The sequence below is a fragment of the Botryllus schlosseri genome, chromosome 6, assembly GCF_051294905.1.
Source record: "Botryllus schlosseri isolate E-star chromosome 6, Bs_hap1, whole genome shotgun sequence".
In the NCBI taxonomy this organism is placed as follows: domain Eukaryota; kingdom Metazoa; phylum Chordata; class Ascidiacea; order Stolidobranchia; family Styelidae; genus Botryllus; species Botryllus schlosseri.
The window spans coordinates 5911823-5925124 of record NC_137241.1 but is presented as its reverse complement, the minus strand read 5'-3'; the positions used below and the strand labels follow the sequence as shown (position 1 = coordinate 5925124).

Here is a 13302-nt window from a genome sequence, read left to right as displayed (position 1 = left end):
CCCATATTTATCGCTTTGCACTGACCCCTACACTACAGCACAACGTTCTTCCGAGTCTAGATTGCTTTCCGTGAAATCACGTCCGGGTAACGCAGCCCCTCCTATAACCGTATCCCGCGCAAATCAACCAATCTTTCAATTTATTCATATGTATTAAAACAACCTCGAAAGGGTCGAAGCGCGCACGCCGCACGGAAAGAACATGATCACAAAAGTAAGGCAACGATCTCCAGATCTCGGCAGTGTCAGATGAATTGCTGGCGACCGCTAAAGGTCGCAAGTCGAGAAAGCGGCACACGCCTCAAAGACCCTGTTCCTTCTTGTGCCACATCCAAAGGTCGTTCTTCCACTGAGAACAAAAATTCAAACGCTCAAAACGCGGGACACTATCGATAGCATTTAGAAAAGTAGTACTTACCGAGTCCTCGCTGACTTTGAATGTGTTTTCGATCCAGTTCGCGAACTTGTCCTGCTTTCTAGGCTTGCCGCCGGGCAACTGCAAGTGGATAGGCGGTTGCAACACTGCGCTAGCACAGCTAGTTTACAAACTTACCTTTTTTATCGCGGCTTTTACCTCCTCGACCGTGGTGAACTTGGATTTTGAAGGAGTCTTCTTCTCGCTCTGTACAAGGGATAGAATTGAATAGTACATTCACGTCGACTGCACAGCCCGTCAGGGGCTACTTCGATAGGGCTCTCAAGGACCATGTTTCTCAACAGCAGACACGGACGAAACGAAATAACACATAAAACACACGAACACGCACAAACATTGGTCGCAACATGAAGATTTCGTCTACTAGACCTACACCTTTCTTGTCTAGCGGAACATGCACATTGCACATCATACACGCATGATATGCAGTTATGCACGTATGGTATGTCTGTGTATTAATGCGTCGCTAGGCAGCCTTAGCTACACAAGTTGGGGTATATGCCGCAAATCATCAAGGACAAAATTACAAATGCCGCATTTCTAGTTGCCGGCAAGAGTTGTGGGATATGTCGAGTTGTATGCCGCCTACGCCAGGTATTCAAGTGCTTGTATGACGACAGAGACAGGGAAACACATGCCAAGTCGTATTATAACCGACATGATATCGACGTGTCTAACAGCGGAACAGCAAAGCGGCGTAAAGACGAGGCTGACAAGACAGAGATCCGATCTAGACGCGTGTAAAGCGCCGACTGTGATGTATCAATGACGTCACGTCACGTTCAAAGGTGAAGTGGAGAAAACGGGCAACACCCGAGACCTCGACTGTGTGTCTAGCTTTGAACCGGGCAAGGTGGGTAGTATACAAATCGCCGGCTTAATAGAGATTACCGACATTCAATCGACAGCACAAAAGCAGAGCCGGCTCGAGTGCCTTGTGGCCCTCGTTGAAATTAGTCGACCTATCCACGAAAGTGCCCGATTGACGTCATTCGTCACTCGAAACTACAATACTGACACTTCTGAAGGCCCTGGAGAGACACTAGCGCGCGGCACGGAGCCGGGATTACTGCAAATCATCGCCGAATTTACCGAGACCCTCGGAATGCCGACGGCCTCGAAGAAAATCCCTTTTGGCACCGAGAAGGGAATTCACGCTACTCAATGACAGGTATGACGTCACATTTTGAGCGAGATTAGTCAAAGTGGAATGTGATATCGGAGTCACAAGTGGTAATCGCGGCATTCACTGCGACTTGAGCGAATGGAACTACACAATTGAGTAATATATATTCAAATAAACACGATTGTTGACATACAATTGTCTGCTGGTCGCCAACGATTACCTGACCAGTGTCAGCCGAAAACACCCAGTTCGTTTCAATACGAGTATATTTATTATTCGATTATCTGGGAGTTCTGTACCGACAAAGTTTTTTCATATACTAGGCCTAAGGTATGAAGCGCTTTCTCAAAGTTTCGAATTTCACTGATATTACCGTTACTCGACTGTCATTCCACATTACTGCAATGACAGAACCCTATATCAGCGACGAGCGCAATTAGCGACCTTTTCGGTAATAACGAGACGTAAGTCCAATGATGCTCAGCGTGAATGGTGGGTGAACACAAGTGAATGAGGGACACGCGTTTTAGCGCCAACTGACGAACAGAACCGTCAGACACAAAGTCGCGTCGCAACTGTACGGTGATAAAACAATTGCTCAAACGTTTCAGGGCACGTTTAGTATCTTCTACAGCAGAGGTTACCAGCCTGTGGGCCACGGCGCAATAGCAAGCCTCGGACAACTAGAATATTTTCATCTTTTACAAATTAGATTAGAATTCGCCAGGCTCCGTGTCACAAGTCAATCATAGTTCAATTCAACACAGAGCCAACTCCAACTCAGCGAGAAGAGGGCGAAGTCCAAGTCATTGTGTTGACAGCTTAGTTTCTAGTTAAAGTCTTACTTAACCTACTTATTATAACTCTGTTTGGTGATAACGAAAGGTTCGCATTTATAATATACTAATTTTCATCACTTTTAGCAGTTTCTGGTCGCATTTCAAGTACCAGTACCAATATAGACAAAACCCCAATAGTCTGGTTACTTCACCATTATTTGATGGTTACTTCACCATTATTTGAAATTACAACAAAATGTTGGTCTTGGCCGTCTGAGTCTCAAATCATATGACTTGATTCGAGTCATGCGCAATCACTAAAATCCAAGTCGACTCAACACACAAATTAACTCCAGTCGAGTCCTTGCCGTATTTTGGGAAAACGACTCGAGTCAGTACAACCCAGGAATTCGCAAAAACTTGGGGCATTGAATGAAGTTCAGTTCATGTCAAATTAAAATCCATTCTCATTAGCACGTGAATAGCCAATCTCTGTGGAGCAAGCTTGGCTCGTTTCACACTGCAGAGCTCTCCCGAAGTATTTTCAGGAAAAGCAGAAATTAGGATTAGAATAAAATCAGAGCATAGAAACATCTCACAATTTTGATTATCGCTAAATTATCCAGTTATCAAAGTCTGCACCCAAGGGGGCACGAGCCTCTTTCTGGAAGCCAACAAAATATTTATGCAAGACCACTTCACCATAACAGGCGTAAATTTAAATTCAACAAAATTATGACGAACGCAAAATACTACATCTTGATTTTCGAGTTTACTTTCTTTGTTTTACTAACAAGATTTTTTCAACATCAATATTGTAGTATTCGAATTTTTTATAGTGAAAGTTACCTTAAGCTTGACTTCATATGTATACGTGACGAATTACCGAGCAAGCCACAATGCGTTTAATGTTCAACAGCGGTGACCACCAGTTACTGTATAAAGCCAATCGATTTGTATATAACGTTTCTCAATTTTTCACAAGGTTGAAAAAACAGGGGGCATTGACTTTCAAATATTTTGAAAGGGGTCCGCGGTACTAGAAGAGGCTGGGAACCCCCGTTCTACAACTACGACAGGCACACCGTCGCAGTGGTATCAAAGTAGCTTATGTCCATTTTACTCATTTTGAGAGAATCAACTTCAAGTAAAGTTTCAGCCATCTATTGGCCCCGACTTGCCTTGATTCACACACAACCATGGCCAGGCTAGGGCCGAAAACATGGAACATTTTTTAAAAAAATGGATTTTTTTTCAAGTTTCAAAAACGGACCTTGAAAAACTGAACATAACATACTTCAATACCACTGCGACGACATATCCATGGCAGATAGAACAAATTACAGTTTCATATCCACCCGAGCGGCATTAGCAAGATCGAGAGGGCAGCTGACTCTTATCTTTGTAATTCAAAACTAGAAACTTGATTTGTATCAGGTGAGAATGCTGTAATGGCAGACATATGTTCAAAATTTGCAAGTAAGTTTTTAGAATCCCAAATTTGAAAACAGCTCCTAAACAATTGTACATCAAAATCCGATAAAACATAGTCTTCAAATCCACGCTATCTTTGTTATACTCCCGACTAGGAGACAAATACAATCGAATACGTGTTCATATTGAAATGAGCCCGGATATTTTCGGCTGACACTCGTCGGGGGGGGGGGGGGGGGGGGGGCAAGCGTCAGCAGCTAGCAAGAGCTAGCACATCCGAGAAGCTCTTCAGATAAATACAACTTGACAAGCCGGGATTGTCCAGAAATGAGCCTAATTGAAGCGGACAAATTCTTCACGCACGTCTCGGTGAAAAAACAGAATTTATTCATAAAATGGTACAGAATTTTCATCGCTTCGTCAAGAGCGACCGACGGTTACCTTCGGCCCCTTCTCGTTTTTCGGCGTTTTCGGACCGACTGACTCGGTTTTCTGGGCTTTAGGCGTTCGCGGTTCGGTTTTTATCGGTTTTTTCACAGGAGAGGTCTTCGCGGCGGCTTCCGCTTTCTTCTCGACCTTCGACTTTCCGTTCGATAACTTTCTCTGCACAGATGATTCGAAAATGTCGCGTTAATATTCACAACTGGCGTGACGCAAGCAGGCTGATAGTACCTTCTTGGGAGCAACTTCTTGGACCTCTTCTTCCTCCCTGAAAACATGGAAACGCGAAATGAAAATTGATCAGCGCTCGGCAACATAGTAATCGAGGCACAAATCAAGCACACTTTTACAGTTTTGACTCGATTCATTTTAAATTCATCACCGAGTCGGGGGCGTGGCGATGTCGAAGAATAATTCCAAAACGAATCATACAAAAATCGTCAGCTACCCGATGAGCAAGAAAGACTTACTCTTCTTCTTCATCATCATCTTCGCCTGCCTCCATATCAAGGAAGTCATCGTCCTTCAAACAACAACAACTAACATTACTCCCTCGAAGAAAACAATCATGTCAAAAAACAGCTCGGCGCATTGTAGACAGGCAAAATCAAATCGCGGCCAGTTCGAATCAGACTCCAAACCCGCATCAAATCACAGATTTCAAAATATCCAGATCAGGTTTTCAATCACAGCGCAATGGAATGCCGATACTCGAACATCGGCATCCTGCAGTGCACGTAAATTGCGCGGTATGAACCGGAATGTTTCAAGGGGCCGTCACATTGACCAACGTAACTTCTCTGGCCAATGAGACAACAGCGAGCAGAGCTACTTTTCGCTACAAATAATCAGACTCGATATTTCAGAGATTCAATTCGATACGCCAGATGAAAGCCGTAGAAATCAGATAGAATTCAACTGGTTAGTCGCAGGCAATAGGCAGATGCTTGTACTGGTCAACACAAGAAGCATTATGCATTGTGACAGAATTTTACGTTAAACGTATCCTATTCTCACAGGCCCTTGAAACGGGCGCTAATCGCTATTACGCAATTCTCTCTATCATCATATTGTCTTCAAATATGCATTCAAGGCTCAAGTTCTAAGAAGCAAAATGAATATGATCGTATGAGTAGCCATGTAATCGTAATTGACTACTTTGAGATTTTGTTGTAATCGTTATCGCAATCGAGTACATTGACGAAGTGATCACCATTTCAAACAGAACACACGAGAGAAACGAAAGTGTCACAAGTTGTGCGGTTCGAAATTTGTCAAGCGGTGAATGATTAGAGAGCAAGCAACCAGTGTTGCGTTCTCAAATGAAAAAAAAACTGAAAATAGGAAGGCAAAATAGCTCCTTATTAACCGTGTGTCTACAGAGAAACAAATGTGGGTTCGACATTTCAACTACCCCGCTCAGGGTGTTGTAAAGGAGGACATATTACCGCTTCCGGCAGGACCAAATCCTGGAAATAAAAAGTAGCACAACAGGTAAGAGCATAGACACGTGCCGGTGCTGCGAGCAATACGCGGTGCATTACCAGGTTCGATTTCCCTTCCAGCGGATCCTAGAATTCGTTATGGCACAAAAACGTGGTTATGAAATAAAAATTGGGGGAGAAAATACAAACAGGCCACTCACCGAGACTAAATCATCGTCGTCGAGCTCAGAGTCACTGGAAACAAGAAAGAAAATCAGTATATTATGAATGAGAGGCCTGCGATATCACGAAAGGGTTTCGAAACAGCCCGATCGTGAATAGCGAGTACTATGACTTGGATTAGAGTCTCTACAGTACGACTCAGACTTGACTCAATAAACTATAAACGTTAAGATCGACTCGCGAATCAACCTCTTGACTTGGTTACGACCCCGGTGAAAAGTTCAAATAAGTATCCGTCATGTCAGTTCCACACTACACAGGGATTATTGGGAACGTTGTGACAATGCTGCGGATCGATCAAGACTACACAGAAATATGACATTGCCACTCGTGCGAGTCACATTGTACTGCACGTTTTGGATGTTGCGACATGACTAATCGAGTTCCAAGGCTTCCGTGTTGCGGGAAAGGGTATCGAAACTATAATACTGATTGGTATAATTATATAATAAAGCAAGTCTTCTAATCTCAGTGCTTACTTTTGTAAATCAGACTGATTCAGAGTTCCACCTAGTTTTTTTTTTCAGATCAGATCGAGTTGGAATTATTGAAATCACCTAAACTTTAAAATTGAACCAGTCCGGCTAGTATCAAAGTAGTAGTATCAGAGCTTATAAGCGTACTGATAAGAATGGTTAATGCCTGTACAACAAGCTCGGCTCGTTTTGCAATACACACTTCTCCTGCAGCAGTTTCAGGAAAACCAGACTTTAGACCAGAATGGCAGCAAAGAAACATTCACGAATTAGATTAGAATCAGATTACCGACATTTCCATTACTCAGTCTAATCGGACAGCTAGAATTATCTCGTTTTCCCGGTCTGCCTGAAGCACAAGACACCAAATTACAGTGAAACTCCACAACTTGAAGAATCTGGCCACTTAGAGACTGCAGGGGTATAGTTCATAGGTGTCCAAAACACAATAAGCCACGTTCGTGTCTTACTCATCAAGGTCCTCATCCTCTTTAGCAGCCTTTGCCTTGGCCTTTTTCTGTTTGGGTGCGTCTCCCTGCGTGAATAGGAACAGACACTTGTTAACACAAGAACAGGCGATCAAATTTCCAGCAAGAGAGAAAAGGGCGACATCACTGCGTTCGCACGCCAACAGAAACATGTTCCCGTGAAATTCGGCAATGTTTACAATCCTGCAAACAAGACTCAAACAAAGCACTGTCTATATTGACAACAGTTTCAGTCCATACAAATCAACTGTCCGTGGAAAAGCCAATCATATTGGAAGAAAAATACAGCAGACTCCCATTCCATTCAGACACCGGATAACCCAGACAGCTAGCCGTCTAATTTGGGCAAAAGTGAGCAATACCAAAGTGTCAGAAATAATCTCAGTCGACTGTACAATGTGTAATAAATAGGCTGGACTGTCACAAAAATTTGACATGGTCAGGGAGACATTGGCGATGAATAGAGAATACATTTTCAAGGCAGCAGTTATCTCCTGTCCATATTTCAAATTTCGATATCCAGTTTTGAAACTCAGATTACCCCTGACGAGCGTAAGCCGAAAAACAATCGGGTTCATTTCAATACGACGTCATATTTTGTGATGCGATTGTACTTTCCAATTCTCTGCATACTATTCGAATGTTGTCAAGTTTGATCAAAATTTTTATTTTCCTGCCATATCTTGGCAATATTTACCTTCATCACATTTCAAAGCCAATCATGCCCCAAGATACGACCGAAAAGTATATGAGGTTTACACGAAGCTAATTTTCCCAAAATGTGTAAAACGGATATAAGCTTCCTTGATATCACAACCGCTAAACCCGAGTATCAAATGAATTGTATTGTCAAATTATTTGTATTATTATTGATTCCGACAGATCCTTGTCTGGATAGAACACTACCCCAGTCAGTTAAATATGCGCATTGTGCAACCAAATCGGTGGCACATGCAGCACCAACCTTTCCGTTGATTTTCTTAGGGCTCACGTCTGCCATTTCCTCCTCGTAGTCTGACATATCATCGTCGTCCGAGAAATCATCTTCATCTGCAACACGAAACCAACTTGAAACGCGGCATCAACAATGGGTCAGGTCTAGGTCTGGGCATAATGTTTGAGTACTTGAATCTGAATTAAGTATCAATTCTAATGATTCCAGTTGAATACTGCAAGATAACTTTTTCGGGCACTGAAATTATATGGCAGACGCCAATGCCACTAAGACATTTCTAGTTGCAATCCCAGTTAGGTTGCTATTCGGACATAGACTAGTCACACTCACTACAACGATGTTTTTGAGACAAGTTTTCACAAATATGCGATGCGCAGCTACAAAAAAAATATACAAATCTGACAGTGATTGAGACGAACATAAAAGGTCTTGATCAGCTAGTATAATAATAGTATGCGATGTGTAGAACACATCTGATCAAGTAGTTCAAGTTAATAGCTAAATATATTGTTACAAGTACCGTAAGTCATCATATGTGCAAGTACACAGAATAGTACTGTAACTACAGACGCGCGTAGAAAGTGCACAAAAGAAAATCCTGGACGATAAGCTCCGCAAAAAAACATATCGGATTTACAACTGTCAGTAAACAAATACCGATACAAACCTAAAACCGTGTGATTCGCAACGATGTGAACTGGGCCGGAACCTGCAATGAAAAAATTAGACAATGCGGTAAACTGTAACATTTTTCAGAGGATTTGCATTACATCGACGTAAATATACTGCTTTACCTAAAAAAGTTCAATACCACACCATACATAGCATAACAGACAGGGCATCTTGCTCACAGGCCACAGTCGCATCACAAACCGCATATAAGCAAGTCACCGACATTAACTAATGCAGATGACTGGGTTTTATGACAAGCAGTATGATCAAGTATTTCAAGATTCTTATTTTCATCAACACAAAGTTGCGCCATAAAACATTAGCATGACAGAATCTGAATTATTTCATGCCAGTTAAAACGGAGTTAGAATCAAAGTTTAAACTTTTGTAACTGGGCCTGTGCTGAACTGGTTGAGCAGCCTGATGTGCGATACGTCATCAACTCATCATAGAATGATATAAACGGAAAATTTAACGCTAGCAAATTTGTCATCCGCAAGCATACCAAATACAACAAGACCTACCTTCCACCAAAGTAAAGTGGGCGGGCGGGTAAAGCGCGACATCGGCCAGGGTTTGATTTTCCGACTTTCCGATCCCCAGCGCACAGATGCACGTCTTGATCTTGGCTTGTTCGCTGTCAAAGGTCGTTACTTCGACGATGTTTCTCTCGTCATTTTTCGCTCCCGGACCGAGGACGGCCTGGACAAGAGAAAGGCCATGAGCGAGGCTGCCTCCGATACCAAGCAATACAACATTCATCATTGCGAATGAAGTGCCAACCAAGGTTGTAATGCCCGGAATCACGATAGTTTCCGGAATCACGATAGTTTGGTGACTCGACTCGAGTCAAGTTGTATTGTGACTCCACTTGTATACTGAAGTCACTTCGTAATGGACTCGGACAACCAATACAGGCATTCAACTTCAAGGAATAGTTAAGTTACCACATTATTGGTATTTCGTCTATTAGTATAATAAAATAGTAGGGTAGTAGGGTAGGTCTACTTGAGAAATAGGGTCAGAAACGTTCAGAGTGAGGAAAATTAGTAGCCTATAGAATGGATGCGAAGCATGAGTGCAACGGTATTGGTGTGATTGAAAACACACCACGTCATCTTTAATATGATGTAGAACTCGCATAAACGGTACTTGTCCGAACATTTCACATCAACCATACTTTTGGAATGTCATAATTTGTGACACTCGAACAGTTAGAATCAGTGTCACGCAGGGTTGTAATGACTCGATTGCGATTCCTGTGCGACTCGACTCGAGTCATTTTCTTGAAAATGAAAAATGACTCGACTCGAGTCAATTTGAGTGACTCGACTTGTACTCAAGTCATATGACTCGGCATCGGGTCTGTACCAAGTACCGAGACAGGCATTTCATCGTAATTTAAAAGACTTGTGAAGTTAACACGCTTATTATTTAGTCTATCAGTACTAGTACTTGAAAATGCTACCGAGGAAAATTAGTATATTATGAACGCGAAGCTTTCGATATCACCGAGCGCCAGAGTGGAATCGGTGGCAACGTCACGCGCAACGTCACGCAAACATTTACATCTGATCACGCTAATTATAGAATTATGCTGACATCACAAAGCGATACCGGAGTTCAGATCCTGAATAAGGCGCTTGCGCTTTACAATTAACGCAAGCAAGCGCTGCATTTGCGCAATGGCGTAACCTTAGTCCGGCGTATACCAGGTCTATTTCAACACATTGTGTCGTTTAATTAAGTAGTTCAGTATCGAATCAGAGCGAAAAATATACCCGTCACGCGGGTGATATTTTCCAATCACGCGAGAAATCCGTCTGTCACGCACAACATGTTGTCGAAAACAACCACCGATTCCAGTCTGGACCGAGCGGAGTTGTAAATAGTGGGTTTCACATGACATTAACTTGGAACTGAACAGTCAACATAATGACTTGGACTCGAGTCAAGACACTATGACTCGGAACCTTGTGACTTGGTTACAACCCTGGCGTCACATGCACACCAAAGATTCTACTTATTACAGACAGGTGCGACGCTGAGAAGCGTCTTGACACACCAAATCTATTACGCCGAACATATAACGGGATTCAAACCTGACGAATAGATTATATTTCAAAAATCAAGCCATCGCTGGCCCTCAATCAAAACTATATAGCTCATGAAATTTGGGGGTTAGGCCGTAGGCTATCAGATTGTGCACCCATGAATTTGGAGCATGCCCGAGCGGAGTATATAGCTAAAATCCAGGTTGGAATCCCGGTACAGTTAGCGCAATATCTTTGGTGTGCCAAGACGGTTCTCGGCGTCACACCTATGCGTGCAGTCAGTAGAATCTTTGGCACTTCCTCGTTATTCCCCACACATCCAGAAGTGATCACCATGAAACCAATAAATGATTTCCATGAACATGTGAAAATTTATAAAACGTCAAAGTAAATTGTTTTTCGCGCTGGGATTAGCGCTAGGGGAATATTAGGGTCGGCAAAGGCAATATTAGGGTCGTGGGAAGGGAATATTGGGGTCGGAGATATTAGGGTTGGGGAAGGGGGTATTAGGGTGGGTTAGGGTCAAGGTTGGGATATCCTAAGATTAGGGTTGCGGGTGCTAGGGTAGGTTAGCGTCAAGGTTGAGGTAGGATATCCCGAGATTAGGGTTAAATTCGGGGTCAGGGTATCCCAAGATTAGGGTTTGGAATATTGTAATCTTCACCCCCAACCGGCCAACCCTCATCTTAGGATATCCTAACCCCATCTTTGACCCTAATATCCCTAACCCTTATCTTAGGATATCCTAACCCTAATATCTCATTCCCCATCCCTAATCTTAAGATATCCTAACCCCAACCTTGACCCTAATATACCCCTCCCCCATCCCTAATATCCCCAACCCTAATCTTAGGATATCCTAACCCTAACCCACCCAAATATCTCCCTCCCCATCCCTATCTCCCGACCCTAATCTTAGGATATTATCCGAACCTAACCCACCCTAATATCTCCCTCCCCATCCCTACCTCCCGACCCTAATCTTAGGATATCCTAACCCTAACATATCGAATATCCGTCTATCCCACCCCCAGTATGGAATCGGTGTCCAAGGCACGCAGGATCACGCCGACTTGGTCGCCAGTTGCACGCGATCACGCCGTCACGGGTCGTTGATTTCATTAAAAAAATGAAATTAAAAAAAAAAATTGAAAAAAAGTCCTCAGCCACCCCAAATGCTATATTCCAGTTAGTATGTGGTATATAATGTTTTGACCTAATCCTCTAGCCAGGATCTGTTGATTACTGTCTGTTGGTAAAGTACTTGCACCTTACCAGTTTCTAACCATTAGCATCTGATCTCCTCTCACTGGCTTAACACAGTCATTTCAAATTTGAAATCAGTAACCTTGCTTGTCACGCCGCTAATTGGACCCTGTCACGCGAAAAAAGCTTCTATCACGCAGGATTTATTTCAAAAAAAGGACGGAGATTCCAATCAGGTCCCACCCCAACGCGAAAAACAATTCACTTTGACATTTATTAATTTTTCTATTCATGTTCATGGGGAAACATTTATTGGTGTCATGGGGATCATTTTTTCGATGTGTGGGGAATAACGAAGAAGTGCCGAATCTTTGGTGTACAGGAGACACCGATTCCATATTGGGCTTAAATCATATCTAAAATGCTGAAATGGCACAAATACCAATCATAAGATTAATGGGAATGAGGCAGAAAATGCCCAGTTGATATCATGACAGCCTTACGAGGAACAGAGCGTGGAAAATGACATGATCATTATACATGCATCACTTTTGTAATTTCAAACTATTGCGCAAGAATTTCTGGATAAGCATTTCTTATATCAGTGCTAAAAATAGGAACAGGATCATAAAAGACATACACAACGTACTACGTACCATTTTAAGGCAAAGCTGTTCCAGCGTTCCATCGGATTTACCGCCCCACTTTACAAGCTTCTTTTCTCCAGAAAGCTTTGCAGCTGCAATTGAGATATACAGAAATGAATATCAAGAAATTAGAACCATCACTTCAATGTGGTGTGATGTCGCTTCACATTCACTCCAAGAAAGCCAATTTCTATAGCGCGGGACCATACGAGCCCACGATTCATCCATAAGATAACAAAGTTAATATTACTGTGAAGTTTTAAGCAGCTGTACCTCATTAAAATGCAAGTCACAGAAGTCGAAACGGTCTGTACTTACCCCATATAAATTCTTTCGATCGCGGATCCATAGCTTCTGTAAAGTGTATTGCCAAGTACCGTAATTCGCGCAACTGACTCCACACGTGTGCAACGTTATCAAATCAACAACACCGAATGATCGGAAGCGTGCTTTCGCCACAAAATCACTGATGCATGACCCTAGCCCTATGGCTCAAAATTCGACTGGGCAAGAGTTTAAAGTAGGTTGATCATGACCTGAACTTGCAACTGAACAATGAACACAGACTCGGACTCGATTGTATGCTCTCCTACTTGGACTCGGACTTGACACTGCGGCAAATTGGAAGTGATACGAGTCAAAAGTATAAATGTGATATTGAGTTCTGACTCCTGGGTGTTGCTGGTTTCTCTAGGCTCCTCGTTATCAGCGGGGGCGGTGTTTTAGAAAAGCGTACAAGTTGGTCGTTCTACAAGTATATAGAATATATATTGAATCAATATAAGAATATCAGTCGGGTGTGAATGACCATCGTAGTCGAAACACCGTGAATACCACAAACAACACCTTGTGAATCGGAACTTTATTATAACTGTGGTTGCTACCCCATTATTAACAGAGGTGTTCAAAGTAGTCAAGAAA

At 42.6% G+C, this 13302-nt stretch overlaps 1 protein-coding gene across 1 annotated transcript; it reads right to left on the bottom strand.

Annotated features, from left to right (window-relative positions):
* Positions 1-149: 149 nt before the first annotated feature.
* LOC145440109 (uncharacterized) lies at positions 150-12857 on the bottom strand. Its single transcript, XM_080317700.1, has 14 exons — positions 12700-12857; positions 12391-12473; positions 8999-9176; positions 8470-8511; positions 7812-7897; positions 6830-6894; positions 5862-5895; positions 5665-5787; positions 4687-4739; positions 4448-4484; positions 4204-4378; positions 554-654; positions 419-496; positions 150-349 (listed from the first exon to the last, which is right to left on the bottom strand). The coding sequence occupies exons 1-14, from the start codon at positions 12728-12730 to the stop codon at positions 302-304; spliced, it is 1134 nt and encodes a 377-aa protein (XP_080173826.1). The 5' UTR covers positions 12731-12857; the 3' UTR covers positions 150-301.
* Positions 12858-13302: the final 445 nt, after the last annotated feature.

What these genes read in the sequence shown, in the direction of transcription:
- LOC145440109 (XM_080317700.1), bottom strand. Translation starts at nt 12,730, where the DNA reads ATGGATCCGCGATCGAAAGAATTTATATGGG. An exon ending in AACAGCTTTGCCTTAAAATG is followed by an intron (nt 9,177 to 12,390) that starts GTACGTAGTACG and finishes TCTCTTGTCCAG; the next exon opens with GCCGTCCTCGGTCCGGGAGC. An exon ending in ATTTGGTCCTGCCGGAAGCG is followed by an intron (nt 4,740 to 5,664) that starts GTAATATGTCCT and finishes TGTTGTTTGAAG; the next exon opens with GACGATGACTTCCTTGATAT.